Raw genomic sequence first — 24779 nt, forward strand, 5'->3', positions numbered from 1 at the left:
CCCGTAGCACGCACAGAATTTCGCAAAGCGTCGTACATGCACGGTAGCGGAGCTGAAATGTAACCTTTCACTCCGTGGCAAATGTCCGATTGGCAAGCTTCCATGGTTTCGGCGTATTGGTCTCACGTACATTTCAACGCAGCTCACGACTTTATTTGGTGAAGGTGACATGGTCCACACGTCTGCACCCTATGTTGTCAATTATAATGCGTTAGCATTGTCTAAAAGCACTGGTCATTCAGAAAGAAAAAGGAAAGAAAAGCGGAGATCACTAAGATTTGCTCAAGAAATATATTCTGGGTCGAAGCTCAATTCAATCGGTATCCAACTCGCCACAATCTTCGGCAACTAGCCAGCCACCCTCAGACTCAAGCTCATTAATTAGGCTATCACTCCCTAGGACTCACACTTACTGTGAATAAAAGGCTTGACCCAAATCCGAGTTATAAGCTGACCTATGTTGTTATCATCTGTAGTTCCTTTTACGTAATTTCATAGCAAACGTAAACTATCAGCGGCCGATACGAATCAGTGCTAGCTGGGTTTAGCCAGTTGTCGTAATAGGCGGGCAAATACGGCAGTCTGCAGCAACAGCCTCTAGCCATTCATTGACGACATTTTCAACAACATTTCTCCAGATGTAAACACCTTTAAAATGCTAGCAAACTATATTCTGTTGAATTGAAGACATGGCAGCTCACATCTGAAGAGCAGAGGTGATCAATTAAAAAAAAATCACCGACTCGAAAGCACGGGCAAACAGGCGCCGTCATAAAATGTGCACTTACACAACACTTCGGGTCAAAACATTGATAGCAATTAATAAGTGGACGTCATGGTGATGGTGTTAATGTAGCCGTATGCTAAAGTAATTGGCTTTGTGATTTCAGTAACAATAGTGCGCTACTTGAAGTTCTCGTCTGATAAAGGCGCGATTCGAAATGTCGCTTTTGCGCTAGGGCGTCGACTGATGCATAGGTCAAGGCATAAACGAGATGACAAGCTTTCAACTCGCTAGAGGGCATCTCAGTAGAAAACGTGTTGGTTTGGACTATTTTGTGGAGGTATCATTAGGTACAGCAGCCTACCAACGTATGCACGACGCTACTAAACGGCTGCTTGTTTGTTTAAGTGGTGGTATCCGTGATTATTCTGGAGAATAGTGGTTTCAACTGGGCAGGTGGCTTTAGACGTATCAAAGGCGGTTTTTACGCTCAATTTCTGCGTCAACCACATCGCACAGAGCCGACGTGTTCTCTGAAGGTGAGTAAGAGGGTCGTAGTGAGAAGCTAACGTGGTTGCTTGAGCGAGTTGTTACGACATGATTCACATAAAAAACAGCGCCAATAACGAGGGGCAAGACAAAAAAGGAGACAGACAGTGGCACTGCCGCTGTCTGTCTCCTTCTTTCTCTTGTCTCTCGTTATTGACGCTGCTTTTTATGTGCATCGTAGTGAGAAATTTATTTCTTCGGATGGTGGAAGTCAACCAACCCTTATGTAGGTTCGTGCATGTGTTCATATGTGTGCGTGAATATATATATATATATATATATATATATATATATATATATATATATATATATATATATATATATATATATATATATATATATATATCCGCCCCATGATCGTTACACATTAGTGGGAGGCTTCGAAAATTCCGGCTACGTGGGCTTCGTTAATGTGCACCTAAATCTATGTACACGGCCCTCGAACATTGTCGCCATATAGAAAATACCGACGCCGCTACGGCCGGGGTTTGATCCTGTAGCCTTCAGGCCAGCAGTTGAACCTCATAATCACCATGAACATCGTCGTGGGTTGCAGGCACTCAACTGTGTTGATGTTTCCACGAAAAATAAAAGATGCGCATCGAAAAGAGCCGTTCCTCTAGGTTTTTTTTTTATTTCCTTGCCTGGAGTTTTTTTTTTTTTTGCTTGAGTGCAGAAAATGCGTCGGTGTTCTTTACTCTAATTCACTCAGAAAACTGCTTTGAAAGGACTAAAATATAAAAAATAAGTTTTTTTTTCGTAATATAAATAACTTTTTTTTTTCGACGCTGAAAAAGATTCCGTTTGCTGTGAAAAGACGCACGGTATAAGCGAGAAAGCTTTAAAAAAAAGCAAATGCCTGTGATGGCGCCACCTTAAACTCCCCGTTGCCGTCGCCGTGACGCCGAAGATTTTGACGGCGTCTGCCAAGGCCTACGTAGCTCCTAATCGGTAAAAATTAAGTAGGCTTCAACGTCTTCTGAGAGAAAGCCAGGAACCTAACATAAGAAATTTCAGGAAATTTCATCGTACCAACGCAGCCAGATGAAAATAAAGGACACGCACACACACAAAAAACAAACTTATTTTTTAAATCTATGACGTCGGAGATTTCACCAGGAAATATCAAAATGAATTTTTTTACACTGACTTTCTCGTCCATACCCTACTGCGGGGAAATCAATTACCCTGTAGCTTTCATAGTAATATTTATTAGTCTAAGTTCATTACCTTTTCTCTCTTATAAGTCATTATCTATCTTATAAGTGTCATTATCTATTGTTTCTCGAGTAGTGTAGGGGAGATGTGCTTAAACTAGCGACCTATTATTGTTATTTCCTTGAATTCTGTTCCAGTGCACGAACTTGTTGGCAATGACCCTTTTTTGGTGTGTTGTAGGTCCGAGATCCTTTCGGTTTGCAGGCAGCACTGAGGAAAGTGCGTCCAGGAAGCGAATTTCTGCACAATTTTTTTAAGGCAATGTAAGAAAAGACGCGGTGGTGCACGACAGCTCCATAAAAGGCTGTATATTTCAGTAACACGAGGATTACGTCGAAGCAGAAATATGACGGCAAATTTCATTCAGAGAACGAGAGTCCAAGAATAGTGCAGTGAGAAATTGGGGGGGGGGGGGCTGAGCAATGACAGCGGGAACACACGATCTGCTTCTGAAATGTGGCACATTTGCGGAGGGCAGGTGAGATGGCAACAAGAGGGGAGAAATCTACCGTATGATCGATGCGTTCGAAGCCCCGGCATTGTCGACAGGACAGCATCAAATTGCGCGTAGTATCTGTCAGTCACATGCTCGCCGTTATCTAAATTTGCACTTACACAGTACGCTTGTGTGACGTAGGTCTGTAGTGAGAAGGTGGTATCTCAATGGTAGAGCATCAGGCGCGTTATTCGATGGTCGCACATTCGGTTCCTCCTGGCGGCAAGGTAATGTTTCATCGACTTTTCTTCTTTCATATTTAAATTAAAACTACCTCTATAACATCTCACACTATTCCTTGGCCGTATTGTGTATTAGTTATTCATAATGTATCTACCAAAGAAAAACAAGTCTTTTAACTTTTTTCTTCATTAGAATTGAGAGCTTTATATGATGAGTTAGAGTGGAATAATGGAGAAGAGAAGATGCAAGCGCTTCCCATGACACCAGAGGGTTAGCGCATGTTACAAAGTGGGCGAATTAAAAGATATCAATTAGATAGAATGGCCGCTCGGGCTAGTTTGCGATTGATTACATAAAGTTTTGCGTCCCAAGACTTCCATTCACTATGAGATCTACTGCAGTAGAAGGCCCTGGAAATTTTGACCATCTGCTGTTCTTTAACGTGGGCTGACATCAAACAGAAGACGAATCTAAACCATCTCACCTCCATCTTTGAATGCGACCGCCATGGCCACTCATCTACTGCGATGGCCACACAACGCTAAACAAACAGCGACAGATGAGAGGAAACAACAGAGGTGTTGTGTCGTGCTAGCCGACTGTCGTGCTGAACTCGAGGATAACTTTTCCAGACAGCACTCTGGGAGCTACAGAGCGGAAGCACTTGTCTGGGTGCGTGCCAGGATGTAGCGCCGGTTTCCAGTTTCAAATTCTCAGAGTTACCCAGCTCAACTAAACGAGGGTTTCTTCATCATAAAAATGAAACAAGCATGGGGTACTACTGGTGGAAAAACATGACGTGCGCTTAATAAAATACATGGGTGAAGCTTCTTAAGGTGGAGGCTTGTCCGTTGGTGGAATTGGCGTTCGCCATAGCCGAGAACATGCAAGGCACCCACAACACGCCATGACGATGACGTGATGACGATGAAGATTATGACGATGATGATCACGGACAACGACTGGCTTGTGTAAAATACGAGGTATTGATATGTGCAACAATGCATTTCACATGACTCAAAAGAACTAACAACCACCAGGGGAAGATACACACACCTCGATGGTCTTCGCCAACTTTAGTCTAGATTCAATACCGCAAAGCTGTGATAATGAAACCAAAACGAAAAGTACAACTCAACACAACACACTATTTATGACCAATGAACATTGTATAAAACTCTACACCACATTATAACTCATTTACGCGAGTGAGTGGTCAATGTTACGGGTGATCTACGGTAACACCTAACCATCCCACTGCTTCAGCCCCTCGTCGTCATTCACTTCGTTAATAAAGCGTGATTTTTTTTTCGCCTTTTTTCATTTCTGCAACAGCATTAGGGTTTCGGAATGCCTGTTGCCGCAGTAAATATAGCGTCCCCGATGCCGGCGGGACCATGTGCGACCGTTAACTGACGCCTTCGCTCTCCCAGAAAGGTATCCTCGAGATGTGACCGAAAGTGACCACAAAGAGTCCAGCAAGTTATCTGCAACGTCTGTCAGTGCTGTGGTGAAGCGCCGCCAGCATGAATTGCCGACGAATGCTGTGAACAGGGAGAACCAAAAATGGAAATTAAATCGGCTGCGAGCTGTCAGACTAAGCTTGCGTAGAGGTGAAAACGTGTGTGGGTGACCCGCCTCTCCAGCCATTGTTCCACTGCCAAGACTAGTTGTCTTCGAGTGTAGTAAAGGACAGTCTGCTTCGATGGTGGCTGGGAGTGGCCTTCAGCCTGGTGTGGACACATAAACACGCAGGTCATCATGATGGTGACATATGAAGCATTCACAAGTTCATTAAACAAACAGGCGTTTTTCTGTTATCTTGAAGATACTTCTTTGTTCCTTGTCCGCCAGCCACGAAAATATTTATGACAACTCCACGACCTAGTTTTTCTGCCCATGACCTGCAGTCCTCCACCTGTCAATCATTGACAAAACAATTTGTGTCTAGGTAAAACAAAAGCCGTTACACAGCTGCAGTTTTAGAAAAAAATGTTTTCAATCTCCACATACCTTGTTCCTAATTCACTACACCACATACATCAGTGCTGTTCGGTTGCCTTCCCGGATGGGCGTTTGGTTGAATCGATGTGCCTGGCAGTTAACGTGACGACATTTGCTCTTCCGTGAGATTTCTTCGCCGTTATCTATACACATCGTCGCAGCGAGGCATGGAAAGAATGATAGGTCTAACCGTGAAGCACAAGGAAAGGCCAATTGGGTCAGGGAACAAACAGACGTTAACGATCTCTCAGTTCAAACCAAGAAGACATTACCATTGAAAATAACGTAGCACAAAGGCAAGATAACTGCTAGCTTTTAGGAATAACTGGCAGAATTCACAGAGAATACAAGCGCGTGATGGTGAGACTGAACGCTAAGGGGGAAAATGAAAACTTTGATGTCTGCGGGTACACCGTGGCTGCTGAAAGCACAAGAGTGGGTTGATTTGCAATTTATGGGAGAGGCTCTTGCCATGTCCTGGACGCAATGGGGCTGATTATTTAGATGCTGACGATTATGATGATGATATGTTGTCAGTATGCACTTTGTGCAGGGATATCGAGTTGGTGTTGTCCTGCACATAGAATGCACGTGAAAAAAACACACTGAGTGTAGAACATCTGAAAACACTGCAATTACGAAAAATGCTTAGTTGTGCAGTGTTGAAGAAGTTAAAAAAAAACACAACTAACTCGCACAGGTATCAAAATTTTCGACTAAATCTTTTACAAAGCTATGATGCTCTTACACCCTAACGATCGTGAGAGCTGTTAACATAGTAGAAGTTGTATGTCTGGTTTGATCTACTACGACCGGGATACTGTTTTCTGATCAGGTATCAATATTGAGGCTTTTTTTGGGTGCAGAACAAACATTATTGAGCTGAAAACGCATGCTTCAAATGTCGCCCTTATTTATTTACGCGATACCGTAGAACATCTAGGTCCTAGCGCTGCACGTGAATGCGAAATGGGAAGGCAACAAGGTTATGTTGATGTTTGCTTAGGATGTAAAAACAGCGCGAAAAATATAGAAAATGCCTGTAGAAGAGACGCTGAGGCACTGAGCGAAGAGACGCTGTAGAAAAGACAAGGCGCTGAGCTCGCAACCAAAATTTATTAGAAGAAATGCACACATACATCAAACAGAGGAGCTATAGTCGCGTGGCATATCATGGCGTCTACGCAGCAGAGCAAACATGATACAATAAAGTTTTAATCATGGTGAAAAGCGACAGCTGTATAAACACCAAAGTAAAAAGAAAAAAGAACAACCCTACTGGCCAAAAGATGCTCGTTTTCCCCGGAGAAGAAAAAGGACCAATATGTTGAATGTAAATCATGTGTTGTTTATTAGCTGCCATCATCAAGCGGGGGGGTTTATGTTGTTATTTATTTATTTATTTTATTTACAACATACTGCAGGACCACAGGGCCCTGGCAAGAGTGGAACGAATTACAAAACAAAATACAGTATATAGGGTAAGGAAAATGAAAAACATTTACAACTCAATTCAAAGTTGTGTCAATCAACTTAACTGTAAATTTGTCAATCAACTCAAATGATTTTAGCAATGATGATGGCAGTGCTTTCCATTCGTTAACAGTGCGAGAGAAAAAGAAAATTTGAAGGTGTTTGTTCATGTTTAATAAGGAGTTATTGGTTCAAAGTGATGGTGCCTGGTTTGTCTTGTTGACGGGTGTATATGAACCGGGATGAAACGACAACTTGTTATTTTTCAGGAGAAAAAGATACTTAAGCCTGAGTATTTTTCGTGGTAATTCTGAAGTCTGTATTTCATTAATACACATAATTGCTGTTGGTGATTCGGCTTTACGCAGTTTAGAAAAAATAAATCTGACTGCTTTACGCTGAACCCTGAAGTGCTGCAATATTGTGGTTGGTGCGGATCCCACACGGTGCAAGCAGATGTTTCGCTATAAACATCACTATACTATCGAACAAAGTTTGAATACTTATCGCCAACAAGCATTAAAAATACGTATATACACATGCACGCATCTATCCGTATCTCGTGTTCGCGTCTTTCTTGTGAAATCATAGCGCTAGGTAACGTCATGCTACCTTGCACCTCGACACCACCTCATTTATAAATATTCACTGTGTGATGCATTGTTCCACTTCCTTTGCCTGACCTGGTTGTACTGTTCGCTGGTTTCCTTAAATGGTTTATCATTCTGTCGGAATCGCTGACCAGAAATTACTGATACACTATGCTCATGCATTTCGTTCTCCCGTTCATTTGCAGTACAAGTGAGGAGCCCACGTCGCCGCCGAAGTTGCCAACCTTTGCTGGACCATAACATACCATGAACAAATTCGGGGGCCACACACTGTCTGGAACTTTCTTCTTCCTTTTCGGAACGTGGTGGACCTTCGCTGTGTGGCTCAGCTACATTCGCTGCAGGAAGAACAAGCAGTGCTACCTATGCCGCTGTTCGTACGCAGTGCCTGGTATGAACAGAAAACTCAGCATCGAAGGCCTCGTCAAGATCATCGGTGCTTCAGCGTGCATTGTCGGAGATTTTGGCCGTATCTTCAGGCCCGACCAATCCCTGGACGAAGAGAGCGTCCAGCACCATTCCATGTACGCGTTCTTCCTACTCAACGGCGTGGTGGACGTCATTTACAACGCCGGGTTCCCGTTTCCAGCAAACACTGACTACGTGGTGCTGGTGCTCGCCATCACCTCCGAAGGCCTCATGCTCCACTTGCACCTGCATGGCAAGACACTACTCAACACTCAGACCCACAGGCTCTTGGTGTACATTGTGGTTGCAATGATTGCCTGTCTCATAGCCGAGATGTGTCATCCCCGAAGCATTCTGGCGTCCCTGGGTCGTGCTTACTTTTGCCTTCTGCATGGGACGTGGCTATGGCAGCTCGCCTTCATTCTCTTCAGCCCGCTGCCCAGTTACAAGCCCTGGGACGTTAACAGCCACATGGAGGCGATGCTAGTTGCCAGCCTATTCGCGTGGCACATGATGGCTCTGCTGGTCTACGTTGGCGTGTTAGGTGTTGCGGCTTGGATGGTGAGCCGAATGTGCGGCAGATCCTGCGCAGCCGTCTCCGTGGATGCAGACGAAGTCGGTGACCGCCGTGAACCACTCTTAAAGCGTGGCATATGAAGTGATGGAAAGGTGATCCCCAGAGTACTTGTTGGTGACGCGGTTACTGGTGATGAGCTTTATTATTGCTGTATAGAGAAACAAACTTTAATAAACTGTCCTTGGTGAGGTGAAGGTAGTCTGGGGACTGACATACGAGCAGCCCTGTAATTCCCCTTCCTCAGGCGGTGGCCAGATGCCGACCCTAAATGCCGTTCTTGGACAGCAGAACGACCAACAGCTGGTCCTCAGAGTACGCGCTGGACGGCATGACCTCCCACTTCTCAACTGTGGTTATTGCAAATTTAGGGCCCGTGTTTTATTGTGTAAGTAGCTAGCAGCGTAACTGGTTCACATGTGTTGTCGAGCTCGGTGCATGGCGCAGCACACGCTTTACATCATATAGTGCTTGGATTACGGGTAAAATATGGCTGTATAGTAAAGGACGTTGGGGAGTGCGTTTCTGCACTAAATGACAGGCCATATACGTTGTTGCTTGCTGGAGGATCTGCCTAGTAAGTAATTACCAGGCAAAGTCAATGCCATCGCATCAGCCCTATTCTGGAAACACAGCGTGAGAGAGTAATTGAGATGTGCCATCCTTGGTGGCATTCTTAGATGTTTATTCTTAGTAGAGGGATTTCAAACTCAGCTTAGCCCGCGGGCGGTATAGTTAGGCTATTGGTCCCCGCAAAGGCAGGTATACAGTAGAAGGTAGCCAAGGCCGGTTTAGATGCACGCATTGCCATAAAACGTGACCATTTCGAAGCAAACGATACCCATATCTCATATAAGAGTGATTTCTGAAGACGTAGTGCAAGGACTTCAACACTTTGATACCAATCGCCAAATTAACTAAAATCTGAGCACCCATCTTGAAATATAGTTTGATTCGCGGTTAAGTTTTATCCCATAGTAGCCATATCGGGTGATCACGAAAAGAAAACTTTTGACCAGTCATGTCTTTTTAGCTCATTGATATGATTATGAAAAAAAAAATAGGTGACCATAAAGCTTTGCCTTGAGTTGAATGCGATGGTGATGTCCTGTTCCTAGTCCCTACTTCGGAAACTTAGTGTATAAAACCTTTTCGAACTTGCTATGCACCCACTACGTGGCCCTCATGAAACAGGCACAGTAGCGTGTGTCCCTTATTTGGTGGGTTACCGGCTTTAAACCCCGAACTCAATATGAATATCACACGTTCTAACGCCAGATTTCAATGGGTGCTTGTACCACGCATTATACTGCAATATTTTTGTTGCATTCTGAAGCATGTATTCAGGATGCGTATGTTTGCAAAGCATTAAAGCTACTTTCACTGCATTTCTACGCAGAGGAAGTTCTTCTCACTGTATTCACAAGCAAAGCGTCGCCATGTGTAGAACAGCCGCTTGCCACGCAAACAACCCAAGGACGCTCCACACTCGGACCCAAACGAGTCTGGTTCGGTCTCCACCCTGACCAAGACTTTCTTTATCTTTCATTTTACTTGCATTGTTCTCGATCTTTACGCCATGCATAAGTTGATAATTTTTCTCTCACAACCAAGGACGCCGACGCCAGAATATCCACGAAATGAGCTCTCTGATGCTATCGCGTTAAAAAGACTTGGGATGAAGACAGCCATCCGTGGGCCGCGGGCCGCCAGCGAGAGGTTCGCAGACCACGTGTTCAGGAACACCACTTGGAGATAACTTCCCTTTTTTAACGTTTTATGGCATTATGACCTGGTGTGTTGCACTCTTCGAAGTACTAAGTTTCCGACCACCCATCTTAACAATGTTCGCAGAGGGCAAACCACTGTGGCCTGCACAGGCTCGTACGTACCAGGTAATATATTGTCACGAAAACTCGCACAAGTAAAAATTGGCGTCGACAGTTTTTACTGTTAAATACGGCTCCTGTGTCGTACTACGCAAATGAGGAGTGGGAGACGAGGTAGAGTGTTTCCCCGCAAAAAACTTACGTCACACTAAGTAACGCCAGCTATTAGAGCGGGATAGCTGAAGTTTTCGATTAACAGGTCTCTCAACCAGAACTTTTTCACTCTTGACTCCTTCGTAACAGCGAAAGTGCATATGGCTAGGGCTGCGTATATTTTTCTGGCACGTGAAAAAAAAATCGTATCTGCCATTCCATTAACGCAAATCCAACCACTAAAAGCTGGACGTGCGTAGATTTGAACCTTTCTAACAGATGGCAAAGCTTCATTTCGTCGGAGAGAAGCTACGGATGAAGCCGCGTTAGATGATAATCCACCAAGGTTTGACGGTGACCTGCGTGGCCCAATTCACGACCCTCGTCTGGATGAGTGCATACATGAGCTAGTCGCTACCTCCCACACCTTCAGTGGGGGATCACGCATGATACCCTTTCCAAGTCAATCGCAATCCACTCACATCCAAACGTCAACTTCTTGAACTTCCTTCTAGACGCCTTCCTGGGTACGTTCCACTATACACTGAGCATGTCACTGAAAACCACGCATTACATATTCTTTGAACGTGTCCAAGTTTGTGGCCGATCAGATCAGTCTGTGCCACGACAAGGCTATCGCAATCATCACAATGACCAATTATAATGGCCCACCGATGAAAACAACTCATGGTCCCTGATCGTGACAATAAAAGTACGTGAGTGCCGTACATTTCGTCACTGTAACCACCGGTAAAGACGATAACTTTGTTCGTACCTTTGTCCTCCATTCGGTGAAACCTTCGCCTCATGTGCTCAGCACCTTCTACGGATACACACCTTCAAAGATTTATATGACTCACAAATTTCAGTATTTTTTCTTTCTTGAGGGCCATTGTGGAAATTTTTTCACTCATGAAGATGAAACACTGGCTGATTTAGGTGTGATGCACCTTTGCTGTGACAAGTACATTGTTTGGATTAAAGTTATTGCCGACCACGTGGTAATCAATGCCTTCACAGAGCCACAGAGCAGGGAATACGAACCACCGTGCTTTTAACCAGGCCCGCTCCAGTGTTTAAGGAACGACACGAGTATGACTACTACAACTGGTCTGGCCTTCATCAGAATCCTGATGAAGGCCAGACTCTAGGCCGAAACATCGAAATAAACCACGTTGTGACCGCTCACGGAGGATCTACTGGATTATATGCAACGCTACGGCCACTCAATATAGTTCTAGGTCACACATGAAAGGAAGGGAATAACTTGGGATACTCTGTTGCTCTGTTGCAAGTCATGAGTGCTTGAAGGTGTGTAGATTTCTCACAAAAGAAGAAAACACAAATGACAAGGAGGTTGTCACCTGCTTGGAGAAATTTCGGAGTTTAAATGGGAAATGTCAATTTTTTAAACATAGCCTAGCTTTAAATTTATATTACTAAATCAAGGCACCCTTGCCTTTTACTCTTTCTAGAAATATTGAATACCCATGTGTTTATTGGTGAAACATCTATTTATTTTTATCTAATTATTGAAATTACTCTCACGGCCAGAGGCATTGCAGAGGAGAGTGGTAAGTTTGCAAATACAATACAAAGGTTGTTCTGCAGATACAATGTTGGCTAACAGATAACGATAGAAGTCGCAAGTAGAGAAACAGGAATAATACTGTCGGGTGTGTATAACACGTTTTAAAACTTTTCTTGGGCTTATTTTTGCTACAATTATTACGTGATGTTTGCGTTTTAAAGTTGCATGCGTTTTTAATTGCAGTAATTACCTAATGTAAAACTTTGTGCATTTGTATAAAATTCTTGTTTACATTTGCATGTCTGTATTTTTCTATTACGCTTCTTCAAGCTATTCTGTAATACTTCCTGGCAAAAAGTCTTTTCGGGCTGTAACTGGCACCTAATATACACAAGTTGATTAATAGGTGGTTCCAGTGACAGTTTCCTGGTAATGGGGCTTGTAGATCTAATAAACATAAGAAATAATGCACTGAGAATGCACTTGTGTCTGTTCACAGCTTATCCTAGCGTTACCATGAACTGTTACCAACTAGCCCAAACCAGTGCATAAGTTAAGATAAAACAAGTGCTTACAACATAGGACTTTTTTCGTCTTGGTCTTTACCAGTGTTTATTTATCCCGCTAATTTTGTTCGTCGCGATGAACTTGTGACGTACCTAAAGCTTTTCTCTTTTTAAAAGCCACAGTGCAAGTTTTTTATTATATTTTCTTTACTCGACAAAACAAATAATTATTCAGTCAGTCGATTGAATGCAGCTTCAGCCATATGAAGGAAATCGGGATTGCTTTATCGGCTGGCTGATTTATACGTGAAGCCGTAGTAGCAGTTATTTATGGCTTGTTTGGGAAACAAGAAAACAACGCATGGGTTGGCGAGATGTAACTGCTGTCGTGCGCAATGAGTAATAGATCTTTCTAACGCAAAATAGTAGGTTCTTCTCTCCTTTTGCAGTGCTTTGTTCTGAGCTTTTTTTCTTTTCGGTTGACAAACCTGATAATGTAAAATATGAATGAGCCCCGCCAACACACGATCCATATCACGACCTGCTTACTTCGTTGTGTCCGAGTAACGATTGCGCACCGTACAGGCGCACCACATTTCGTCTGAGTGCCTGTATAATGCACGCATGCTCGAAACAAGCACGCTCCGGAGCTTCGGGTCAGGGCCCTTCGAATGGGCCGTGGGTCTGTCGTGTGCGTGCTGTGTGACCCACTTAGTGCGGCGCGTGCATACATCAGCCGCACCTCAGTCGCGGTTCAACACTGTTCGCGTGCGGGCTTATCGAACGCGTCGGCGAAGGAAGTGTGGCGACGCAGGTGCGTCATTGACATTGTGGCGAAGTGTTTCGAAAGTTCGGGTGCCGGAGAACATTACGGTTGCAGCGTAACCTTCCAAACGTGTTGCGCCAAACCACGCGGATGCTGAAGCATATACCGGGGATACATCGAGAGCGTAAGAACACTTCCTGCGATTGTTTAGCCCTCCGGATAATTCACAATCGTGCATGGTTGAAGGATACAACTTGGCATTGCTTTGTTGTCGGTCCTAGAGATCGCGTTTAACCTTGTACCCTTACCCTTGTACACATTACCCTTGCGCCCTTGTACCACCTTAACCCTTGTATCCTTACCCTTGCACTTTTAGTGTTTTTAATATTGTTACCGCGTTTAAAGCATCTGTACCGCTGAACGTTTGACCCCAGATATCAACCCTTGTCATAGGCAGCCGAGGGACTCTCTGTGTGTGGTCGCGTTGCTGCTAAGGACCAGTGAATACTGGTGAGGTACATGCGGTAAGAGCAGGCAGGACGACAATACATGACTCGCAGCTTCCGGGCCCTATGCTCATGGTGATTGTTGTCTACCAGTAATGAGGACAAGATTGGCTCGCTGCAAACAGCATTGTCACTTAAGTGATAGGTCTTTATGCTTAGTCTTAGATGGTCATACCGATAGGGTTGATTGTAATAGACTTTGTCTACAGAAGCGGTCGTCCACTACATGTCTCACTTACACAGGCAGACAGCCGGCATGAATACCAACTTTTTTGCTATCCCATAAATCTGTACCATGGCCTTGTCTACACCCGTTCTTTCAAACGAGTGATAGGTGAATGCATCTGAATTGTCACGCAACGCTATAGCATTTCCTCGGAAACAATCTGAATGCTCTCAAAAACAGACACTTGAAAGTACTTCACATACGCATATGTCACATACGTCTGTTGTACAGCGCATTTGGCCACAGCCGTCGGTAGTGTCGCCTTCCTTCAGTTAAATTGAAAATGTCATAGGGACATCATTCTTCAAGTTGTTGCTTTTTTTTAGCTTACACATGAGCAAGTCATCGCACCAAGTAAGTCACAGAAGCCCGAGACGCCGCAGATTAACAGATAGGCGGACGAGTTGGTCTGGGTTCAAAGAGATGGAAAAATGGCTGAAGAAGGAGTAAAAAAAAAAGAGAAACGAGAATAAGATTGGGCAGGCGCTTCACAACTGAAGTATTATTTAAAGATGTCCGATATTCTTCTCGTTTCTTTTATGTTCATTGCAGCACTGCATTTTCAATTTTTTTTTAGCCTAAGAGCCTGCTTCATATACGATAGGCGACGTAGTTTCCTCTGTAGGCATTTGCAGTCAGCCTCAAAGTACTGCAGTTTCTGAAGTGTCTTTAAAGAGGAGAGGCTTACGCGCGTTCGAAATAGACCGGAAAGCACCAGCGTCATGCCCGTCCGAAGGGTATATATATACAAACAAACTGATCGTAAGCATGCTCGAACACACCAGTAAAGGTATCCCGTATCATGTACATAGGATACGCTGCATGTCACAAGACCTGGCGAGTGTAACGTACATTGCACCGGTGCAAGTGGACTACTTCCTGCGCGTCTGTGTGTTTCGCTCGCTCAAACCGCAGACGGGCGGTTTTCTCTTTACACGCGCAGCTGCACGAACGGCGTACAATTGTGTCATGCCCACTTTTTCTTTTCTATCTGTCTATACGTCCTGGGGGTTTGCTGCAACAGGTGCGGATATCGGGAGCTCCAGGAGCGTCTCGCAGGCACTACACATGGAGGAGGTAGGTGAGGCGGGGGGAAAGGGGCGGGACACAGAGACTGGCCTCGAGGCTGTTATTGAGCTGTGTTGATGCGTGCTGTGTGATGAGCAGAGCCGGCTGGATCGTCGCAGAACCGAATCGAAAGCAAGGAGTCAGCGATGTCCTACGCCGGTCGCTGTCAACGTTGCCCACTGTTCCTGTGACCAGGTGTACCACACTGCACTACGGGAACCGAAGAAATGCTCCAGAGTGCGAGCTGAGTCGTGATTGGTTGTAAGGGTGCCTACGTTTCTCAGGTAAGGACGACGTCAAAAGCGTTGAGTTGTTGAGCCACGCCTTAACCCTTGCGCCACACTGAAATTGATACGTCATAGTACGATCGCGACGAAAGGAAAACGGTATGCAAAGTGCAAGGCGTAGTGTCTTACTTGAAGCTGTGCTAAGAGAAAAATGGCAGGTGTAACCTCAAGAGACAAGAAAAGACTAGAGTGAATCAGACTCATTATCATAATCAGCCTGACTACGCCCTTTCCAGGACAAAGGTCTCTCTCATGTTTCACCAGTCAACTTGGTACTGTGCTTGCTGCTGCCACTTTAAACCCGCAAACTTCCTAATCTCATCTGTCCACCTAACCTTCTGTGTCCCCCTCACCCGCTTGCCTTCTTTTTGAAATCCACTCAGTCACTCTTAAAGACCAGTGGTTACGCGCTACATGCCCGCCCCATGTCAATTTTTTTGTTCTTAATTTCAACTAAGATATCCTTCACCCCAGTTTGTTCTCTGGCCCACTCTGTTATCGTATTGTCTCTTAAGGCTACACCTATTCTTTTCTTTTCCATCGCTCGCTGCGTCGACTTCAGTTTAAGCTGAACTCTCTGTGTAAGCCTCCCGGTATCTGCTACGTAGGTAAGTAACGGCAAGATGCAGCTATTATATATACCCTCCTCTTGAGGGACAGTGACAATCTACCTGTTATGATTACGGAATGCTTGCCGAATGTGCTCCACTTCATTCTTATTCTTCTAGCTGCTTTAATCTTGGGGTTTGGCTCCGCAGTTACTACTTGTCCTAAGTATACGTACTCTTTTACAACTTGAAGTGACTATTATCGAAGCGGTGTTCTCTTCCGAGGTTGTGGTACACCACTTTCGTTTTCTGCAGAATAATTTTAAGACCTATCTTTCTGCTCTCCTTGTCTAATTCAGTAATCATGAATTTCAGTTCCTCCATTGAGTTTCCAGCAATGCAACATCGTCGGCAAAGGGATAGTTACCTAGGTACTCTCAATGAACGTTTATCCCTACCTATCCCCATTTTAAGCCTCTGAAAACCTCCTGTAAGCACGTGGTAAATAGAATTGGAGCGATCGTATCCCATTCTCTCACACCCGTCTTTATGGGTATTTTGTAGCTTTCTTTATGAAGCACTATGGTAGCAGTTGATCCGCTGTAGATTTCCTCGAGGATGTTTATATATGCTTCCTCGACACCCGGATTCCGCAGTATCTGCATAACTGCCGATACATCTATTGAATCAAATGTCTTCTCGTAATCTATGAAGGCTATGTATAGTGGTTGGCTGTTTTCTGAACCTTTCTCTATCATCTCATCGATAGTATGAATGTGGTCTATTGTTAAGTAGCCTGTTCGAAACCCTGCTTGTTCCTTTGGTTGATTGAATTCTAATGTCTTAATTTTGTTAGCAATTGCCTTTGTAAATAGCTTCTATACGACAGACAGCAAGATGATCAGCATGATATTCCTCAAGTTCTTGTGGTCTTCTTTCTCATGGATTAAGTTGATGTTAGCATTCTTCCAAAATTTTTGTATTCTCCCCATCAGAAGACACCCTGTAAACAGAGTGGCTGATTCTTCTCACACAATTTGTTAATGATATCATCGCTGAAATCAATAAGAAGAACTAGACATGGGCTGGGCACGTAGTGCGTTGGCAGGATAGCCTCTGGTCATTAAGGGTAACTGACTGGATTCCCAGAGAAGGCGAGCAGTTTAGGGGCTGCAGACATCAAGTTAGGTGGGCAGATAAGATTAGGAAGTTTGCAGGTGTGTAAAGTGACAGCAGCAAGCACAATACCGAGTTGACCGGCGGGACATGAGGGAGGCCTTTGTCCTGCACTAAATGTAGTCAGGCTGGTGATGATGATGATGATGATGATGATGACGACGACGACGACGACGACTTTAATTTATAGCTTCTGACCGGAGTCTGGCCTTTATGGAGTTTGGAACTGCGCGAAGGTACCCAACTGCTAAGCTTTATAAAGGCCGGCCTTCGGTCGAAACGTAGCAGTAAGTATGTTTTAGTTTATCTACCTGACTTTTCGATACTACAGTGAACCAGCTCTTTTGGATTCATCCTCTAAGTAAACAAACACACACACTTCCAATGCTCGAGGCCTGTGTGCCTAGGTTAAGGTGCACGCTAAAGAAGGTTAAGGTGCACACAGGTGGTCGAAACGTACTCCATTTCGGCGTTTCTCATAAGTTTATTGCAAGTTTAGTTTGTAAAACCCCAAAAATTATCAACAAGAATAAAATTAGCGTGGTGAAAATAAAATTACGTGCATTGACCAAACGTCAAATTTTGCGTTTTGTTCAACACGTTGCCGCAACGAAATAATGTCGCGGACGTAGCGATTTTACTATTATGTACAGATGATGGAAAATAGCGGCGAAAAATAGTCAAGAAAGCTCTACGCTCGACAACAAGCTGCAGCGTTGATCGAAGCGTGTGACGTCATTTAATCAAAAACCGTCTGGAGTCGAAGAACATCTGGTATTCTCAGAGTTCGTCAGGTATTGAGGCGTACACTTTTGTGCGATTCTACACAAGGCGGAGACTGTATTCTAGATTGCATGTGCTTGTAATATTCGACGCCGTATATGCCAGCTGTGGAGTTGTCCATTAAAAGCGCCATTGCCGATGTCCCCGCGTGTTAGAGGTCACCTCAGGCGATTTTTAGGGGTGAAGCTCCTTACGCCGTGGGTGTATTTCCCGTGTCATCGTAGCCGTTGTAGTAGCCAGTTGCATTGCACTGCATAAAATAAAACGGTCAATAAAAACGGTGTCACAGCATATTCACGGACTGAATGGGGATGAGTGGGGCGAATCTTCCGTCCATCAGTGCGCCTGTCATCAGTCCGTCTGTCAGTCTGTCTGTCTGTCCGTCCATGCGTCCTTCCGTGTGTCCGTCCGTCCATCAGTCCGTCCGTGCTTCCGTCCGTCCGTCTGCCCATGATTCCGTGCATCCGTCTGTTCATGCATCCGTCCATGCGTCCGTCCATCCGTGCGACGTTGCATCTCCCTGCATAGAGCACCACCCCACTCGTCATCATTCATTCACTGAATACTATGACAAATTTGATGAGGCTATATTGCGTCCTGGGTCCTTTCTCGAGCTTCACGCAACAGAGGCATGCGATGAAACGTTTATTCACGTATTTAGACAATATCAGTCAGCTAGACAAACTGTAGGGGCGCCTTGAAAACTCGTAATAAGTCATGCTGTCAGACACGACTCGGCCCAAGAGACAGAAAGATGTCTGTATATTTACTTTTTTCTTTTCATTTTAATTCCTAATATTTTTTCTCTCTCCCTTCTTGGCTTTCAGTCCCCGATACCCTTCCACACGCAGAGTAGCAAGTCAGCGACACACACACGCCAGCTAAAGTCTCGGCTCTTCAATAAAGAGCTCTCTCTTTCTCCCTCTCTATGCCATATCTGTCAAGGTCTGACCGGCAAAACACCGAACACTGCCTTGACCGAACCCCAACCTCGATACAGTGTGACACACTGTCAGCTCATAACGAGTATGTTTGTGACTATGCTGTGACCTACTTCTTTCTCAAAGTGCAGCTGGCCTACAGTGATCAGCCTTTATGTCACAGAAGATCCACCGTATGTCGAGGTCAAAACTTAATTAAGACACTGTAGCGCTGAAGCATCGTTCAGAGGAGGCAATCAATGTCCGCACACTTTGTTTCCAGCTGTTGTCATCCCATGCGACACTTATATCCATTAGCTTCTTTCCTTCTTTCCAGACCGTCCCTTGTTTGCATGGAGTGAAACAATTTACTCCCTGACCTTTGCTAGTCGGCTGGATATGTTTGCTTTTCACCTCAAAATATGTAGCTCATACCCACTTTTACGACGTGAATCTTCACTGCATTATTTTTCGTTGTATTCAAACATTTATTGTGCACTGCGCTATACTTCCACATTGAAGCGAAACAAACACTACACTTTTACAAGTTTTCCGAATCGCGATTCATTTAACTGTCGCAAACGGCTTTGTGGACTTGTCATATTGAAGAGCACACATCGACTCAACTAAATGTTGTGCGGGCGCACGGTCAGCGTCGCCCAGATGGAAGGAAGTGCAGCTATTGCTGTAAATGCCTTGCCCGTAAGCATGAAGTTCAAAGTAAAGTCATTTTAATATTCGGCGCCCCCATTCTACTTAACAGTTGATTGATATGTGGGGTTTAACGTCCAAAACCACCATATGAATATGAGAGACGCCATAGTGGAGGGCTCCAGAAATTTCGACCACCTTGGGTTCTTTAATGTGAACCAAAATCTGAGCACATGGGCCTACGAAATTTCCGCTTCCATCGGAAATGCAGCCGCCATAGCCGGGATTCGATCCCGCGACCTGTGGGTCAGCAGCCTAGTACCTTAGCAACTACCCCACCGCGGCGGGGCACTACTTAACAGTTAAGCCCAAATTTTGCTGTATACAGGAAAAATTATGTTTCTGTAAACAATAAATGCCACTGAGTGTATACATTTCTGATGCAGACATGTATACTGTAGGGCTAATGAGGAAGCCTATAGAAACGATGTGGCATGTGCTTGGAATAGAACCCACGACCCTAAGTCGAGCCATCAGGACACTATAGACGCTGCATCAGCAGACCGTATTGCCCATTTGAACGTTCTTGTCTACTAACCTTAGAATATAACAACACAGCAAACAATAGTTATTGGCTTTCCAATCAGTTATAGCGTCAACGTATATATAATAAACATAAAACATTACTTATTTAAAATATCGTCGTGATGCTAAAGAGCCTTTACATGCATCCACGTGTAATGGAAACGCCAGTCTCGCCATGTCTCACATTGGGCAAACAGTTTCAGCAAAGCCCTTGTACCATGGCCACACCCTGTTCATACCACACCGGCTGCCCTTTTCGCGTTCCTTGTCTGCATGATGTTTTCCCTTTCGCTACTTCGTTTAAGCACTGGATCAAAGTTTATTATTCTGACTGGCACAATAAACTGCCCCAAGACTTGACAATCAAATACGTCTAATGAGCGCTCTTCGCGATTTTTTATGGATGCATATTTAATGAGCTCAATGTAATTGACATTATTGCATCTCTTCTCATTTTATTCCTAACGAACATACCCGATAGCCACGTTATATGCAAATGTATATGAAAACTATCTGTGCGGAAGGAGGAAACTTTTATTTGTCCTAGATAGTAGCAGTGGATGTTTTCCCATGCAGTATTTCATTCGCAAGGGTGAACATTTGCAAAAAAAAAAGCACTATTGGTTACTCCCTACAGGGCTTTATATTCTATTATTTTATTCGATTGTGCCATTTGTCATTCTATGTATTTGTTATTTTATCTACTCCACTTTCTTGGTAAAGCTATGTGTGATTAAGGGTAAGTAAAAAAGAAAAATTTGCTTAGACTACTCTCCGGAGATGAGATTGATTAATGGGTCCATAGCTTTGCTAGCCATGCCGGCTGTGCGTGTATACGCGTGGATTCAATCACATCACAAAGGAAGACAAAGTTGGAGGCACCATGCCTGCGCCACTATTATGGTCTGGAGAAAGTGCTAGCGGGAACGAATATGAAAATATCGACCACAATTATTCAGATTTCATCGTTTCGTACGTCAAAAAAGTATTTAAAAATTTTATTTAGTGTTTACGAATTTCACAAGGTACTGAAAAATAATATTACGGTGAGAGCTGTTGCATTACGCTTTAACAACATGAACGTATGCTGCGAATTCGCTGCTGACACAAGGCAGCAGTCTCATGAATGCAAGTACCAAATACTTATAGCTGATAAATACATTAGATCAGCATAAATTATTCGGTACTACAGAAGACACAAATTTCGTAATCGCGTGTCAAGGTATAATAATATTTTTATTAGAACGACTCCAATATTTATTTATTTACTTTTGCAGGATGGCTAGAGTGACGAAGTGTCTCTAAAAATTAGATTTTTCGTTCATTGTTTGCGTACTAATATTTCCAACTACATTACCCGCAAGCTTCTTAGGCAATCTCCCATAGTGGGTAGGAGCCATAATAAGAAGCAAGCAAACGAACGGTTCTGAGCCGCAGCCAGTATTTCTCTTACGTAAGTTGACTGACATGCCTCTCCTTATTGAACATCGGCAGCTTTCGAAACTTGTACTCAAGTCGCACTGAGTGCGAGCTTATCCTGGGGCTCCGTAAGTCTTCTCTTTCTTATATAAGTTCTCACGGGCATGTACATCTCTTAGCAATCGGTGTGTTGGGACGGGAAGTATGATGACGTTTAGGCTTAACGAGACGCGAGCCAAGGCGAGTTAAGAGACGACCAGCCGGTTCGAGACGACTAGAACCAAGACTACCCATCATTAACACAACAGTAACGTATCGGAAGGGAAGATGGCCCTACCATTAACGATAGTTATAGCGCGAGAACAAAACGACGACACAGAGACAAGGACACGAAAGTGTCTCTGTGTCGTCGTTTTGTTCTCGCGCTATAACTATCGTCATGCCATACCAACTAGCCCAAGCTGCCAGACTCCTACCATTAAGTCATGCGCTGAAGAGCACTACCTCAGTGCGTTTTCCAGCAATCTTCGTTCACTTTTATTGTTTAGCACGGTCACGTACACGGTTCTTCCTACCTACACACCCATACTTATAATCACGTTACTGTAATACCCATCGCCGACTTTCGTTACCGGTGGTGTGTGCTGTAAATGTCCATCCAATCATAGTCGCAATAATCCTTTGCCTCTCATATCCCACTCGAATCATTTCTGGTCATTCGAAATGAGCGTTTCAATGGAGTTTTGTGCAGTAAATGTGAAGAAAGAAAAGTGGATAAAAAGCCTTATCCACGAAGCGAATGATGGTAAAAAAGTTTGCTCAGGAGGTACAGTCTGGTAAACCGTTAATCCCCCGTACATCCTCTCGACCATCATACAAAGACGTGCCATATCACGGGCAGTGAAGGTTCCAGGGCGGTAAACCCACACACTTATTATTATCATCATTATAATTATAACGCATGTTTGTTGCAACGTCTCCTCCTTCTACTCTTTTAAGCCAAAATTGGCGGATTCGACCGGAAGTTGCAAGTAACCCGTGCCTTGGAACGGGGCCAACTATGGGGTGTGAAAATGGACGCTGGTAGCGTCGGTGGCGTTCCGCGTGGAAGCTCGCGTTTTGCTAGCGTAGCATCGCTTGCACCGCATGCCCTCTCAGGGAAGAGAGAGGCGCGCATCGCGTTCTATTCTGAACCTGTCATTTGCTCCAGAGGGAGCATGGCCACTACGGTGGAATGGATGCAAAAGGCTCTAGCATACACAGCAAGCTGCTAAAATACCTTGCCGTGGTTAAGGACTAAACCTGCAACCGTGGAATAACACTACGGTACCTTTACCAGATGAGCTACTGCAGTGTCTACCCCCCCCCCCCCCCCCCCTGTTCACTTCTAATAACATCTCCTATGCATTCCTTGGCATGAGTGTGTTTTAGATCTCATTATTATTGTGTCTACCAAAGATAAGACGATGCCTTAAACGTACACTTCTTTTGTTCAATGGATTGTAGTGGAATATTCCGGACTTCAGGCATCTGCTAGAACTCTCACTTGTATATGCTGTTACCTTGTATGTCTCTAGGATTGTTTGCATGTTTGTTTGTTTATATTTGTATATGTGTATATATTGATCGTCATGGCACGTGGAAAACACCTCCATTACGATTTGAGGGCACGGTGCTCCTCCTTCACCTCAAACCTTGTCTGTGTCTTATCAACACAGATTACGATCTGCTTCTGGCCATAACGTAGTGGTCACACTTCTCATTACATTGCTCATTGCAGGAGAAGTGAGAAGTAGCAGAGTTGCCGACAGCCAGGACTATGGGGACCTTCGCGGGACACGCACTGCCCGGCACTTTTCTCTTCATCCTGGGAACGTGGTGGGCCTATGGCGCCTGGCGCAACTACGTCCGCAGCCGGGAACACAAGCGGCGGTACACGTGCCGAGCCTGGTACGAAATGCCATGCGCTACCCGGCGTATCTGCTTCGAAGGCATCGCCAAAATCGTTACCTGTTCTATCGGCATCACGGGCGAGGTGGTGACGGCAATCAAGCACGGTCACTTCACGGAGATGGGCAACGCCCAGCACGTCTCCATGTACCTTTTTTACCTGCTCAGCGGACTCGTGGACGTCATGACAAACTGCGGCTTTCCATTCCCGCCTCACACGGACTACGTCACACTCCTGCTTGCCGTCACTGTAGAGGGCCTTCTGTTCCACTTCCACCTGCACGGTAGGCCCCACCTAGACGTACTTGTCCACACGCTTCTGGTCTACACCGTGGCGGCCGAGGCGGCCTGTATCATCGCCGAGATGTGCAGACCGCGGAGTGTTTTCGCGTCCCTAGGTCGGGCTTACTTTTGCCTCTTGCAGGCGACGTGGTTCTGGCAGGTCGGTTTTATCCTGTACAGCCCTCTCCCGACACATCCGGCCTGGGACGTCCACAGCCACATGGACATGATGCTCGCGGCCAGCGTGTTCACATGGCACATGATGGCTTTGCTGCTCTACATAAGTGCCCTGGGATTCGTAGCCTGGGGTGCGTACCGGATGTGTGGCCGATGCAGCGATGATGCTTCAGCGGTGGCGCAGGAAGCAGGCGACTCGGGGTACAAGCTGGTGTCCGGATCAGAGCTTAAACTGTCGGGCCAAGAGGCATGCGCTGGAGACGGTGGGCTGCTCATTCATTCGGCACTCAGTGACTATAGTGACGACGATGCATTCTACTCGTGAGCTGTTGTGCACGGGCTGATAGAAAGAACAAGGAGGGTGGGAGGAGTCTAGAAGAATGATGTGTCATCGGAGTCAAAGGCAGCATACTTCAGTACGAAAATCTCACTTCATGACAATTTAACAACAGAGATGTGAAGTGACACCTAAAGTGATAAAACAATTTGTGATCCAGAGCTTTTTAGGACTTAATTTGTTTCTTTCTGTTTGTGTGTGCGCTGCTGCAAGTTTGTAGTGAACGTTGCTCTGTTGAGTAAAGTATTCATCCACGGAGGTTACGTTATGTTTAAATTGTCGCTGCTCTACTTTGTGCCATGATTTTCGCAGATTGCCCGTCGTTGATGCTTACACGGGACGAAAAAAGCCAGACCAGCTAGAAATTATTGGAACACATGGAGACCGCATAAGTTTTATTAGGAACACCCAATTGACACGTCCATGGTCTGTCTTGATTACGTTGCCGAATCTTGTGAAAATGGATCGACATCACTCGAGCTAAACGTTGAAATTTAAAAAGGCTAACTATAAGAATAAACACGCCAAAATGATATCCTAACCGACCTAATAGCCTTTGAGTGAAAAAGTAGGCTCATATGCCATCCAGCAGACAAGGCGTACGAAAAGATGAAACGCTAACTTTTTTGCGTCAAAGCATTTCGCGAGTTGTGCGATGGACCTTTTATTGCGACAACGTTAACGAGACTGTTGGCGACATTGCAATGAACGAAAAATGCCGCTGTGTGGTAAAAATATCAAAAATGGGGGTTCGAGCATGAATCAAACCAACGCATTATGTCTGGCAGTGGGCTGTCATACATGATATCCTCGCCGTTGCTTGAATCTGTTTGACATCA

The 24779-nt window shown here is 44.8% G+C and overlaps 2 protein-coding genes across 6 annotated transcripts; both read left to right on the top strand.

Annotated features, from left to right (window-relative positions):
- The first annotated feature begins 1005 nt into the window (after positions 1-1005).
- Positions 1006-12231, top strand: LOC119164317 (transmembrane protein 45B-like). 2 transcript variants are annotated; one of them, XM_075871379.1, is made up of 3 exons: positions 1006-1263; positions 7444-8335; positions 9640-12231. In XM_075871379.1, the coding sequence occupies exon 2, from the start codon at positions 7505-7507 to the stop codon at positions 8321-8323; it is 819 nt and encodes a 272-aa protein (XP_075727494.1). In that variant the 5' UTR covers positions 1006-1263; positions 7444-7504; the 3' UTR covers positions 8324-8335; positions 9640-12231. The 2 variants fall into 2 exon arrangements, with proteins under 2 accessions (XP_075727494.1, XP_075727493.1); XM_075871378.1 differs by lacking the exon at positions 9640-12231 and adding an exon at positions 6599-6655 and having other exon boundaries at positions 7444-9628.
- Positions 12232-12995: 764 nt separating this feature from the next.
- Positions 12996-24198, top strand: LOC119164312 (transmembrane protein 45B-like). Of its 4 annotated transcripts, XM_075871387.1 has the most exons (4): positions 12996-13209; positions 14782-14834; positions 14925-15109; positions 22975-24198. In XM_075871387.1, exon 4 carries the CDS (start codon positions 23014-23016, stop codon positions 23926-23928), a length of 915 nt encoding a protein of 304 aa, XP_075727502.1. In that variant the 5' UTR covers positions 12996-13209; positions 14782-14834; positions 14925-15109; positions 22975-23013; the 3' UTR covers positions 23929-24198. The 4 variants fall into 4 exon arrangements, with proteins under 4 accessions (XP_075727502.1, XP_075727503.1, XP_075727504.1 ...); XM_075871388.1 differs by having other exon boundaries at positions 12996-14834; XM_075871389.1 differs by having other exon boundaries at positions 12996-14834; positions 14945-15109.
- Positions 24199-24779: the final 581 nt, after the last annotated feature.

The sequence above is a fragment of the Rhipicephalus microplus genome, chromosome 8, assembly GCF_043290135.1.
Source record: "Rhipicephalus microplus isolate Deutch F79 chromosome 8, USDA_Rmic, whole genome shotgun sequence".
NCBI classification, from domain to species: domain Eukaryota; kingdom Metazoa; phylum Arthropoda; class Arachnida; order Ixodida; family Ixodidae; genus Rhipicephalus; species Rhipicephalus microplus.

Excerpts from the sequence above, each read along its gene's own strand:
- LOC119164312 (XM_075871388.1), top strand. The coding sequence starts at position 23,014 with ATGGGGACCTTCGCGGGACACGCACTGCCCGGCACTTTTCTCTTCATC.
- LOC119164317 (XM_075871379.1), top strand. The coding sequence starts at position 7,505 with ATGAACAAATTCGGGGGCCACACACTGTCTGGAACTTTCTTCTTCCTT.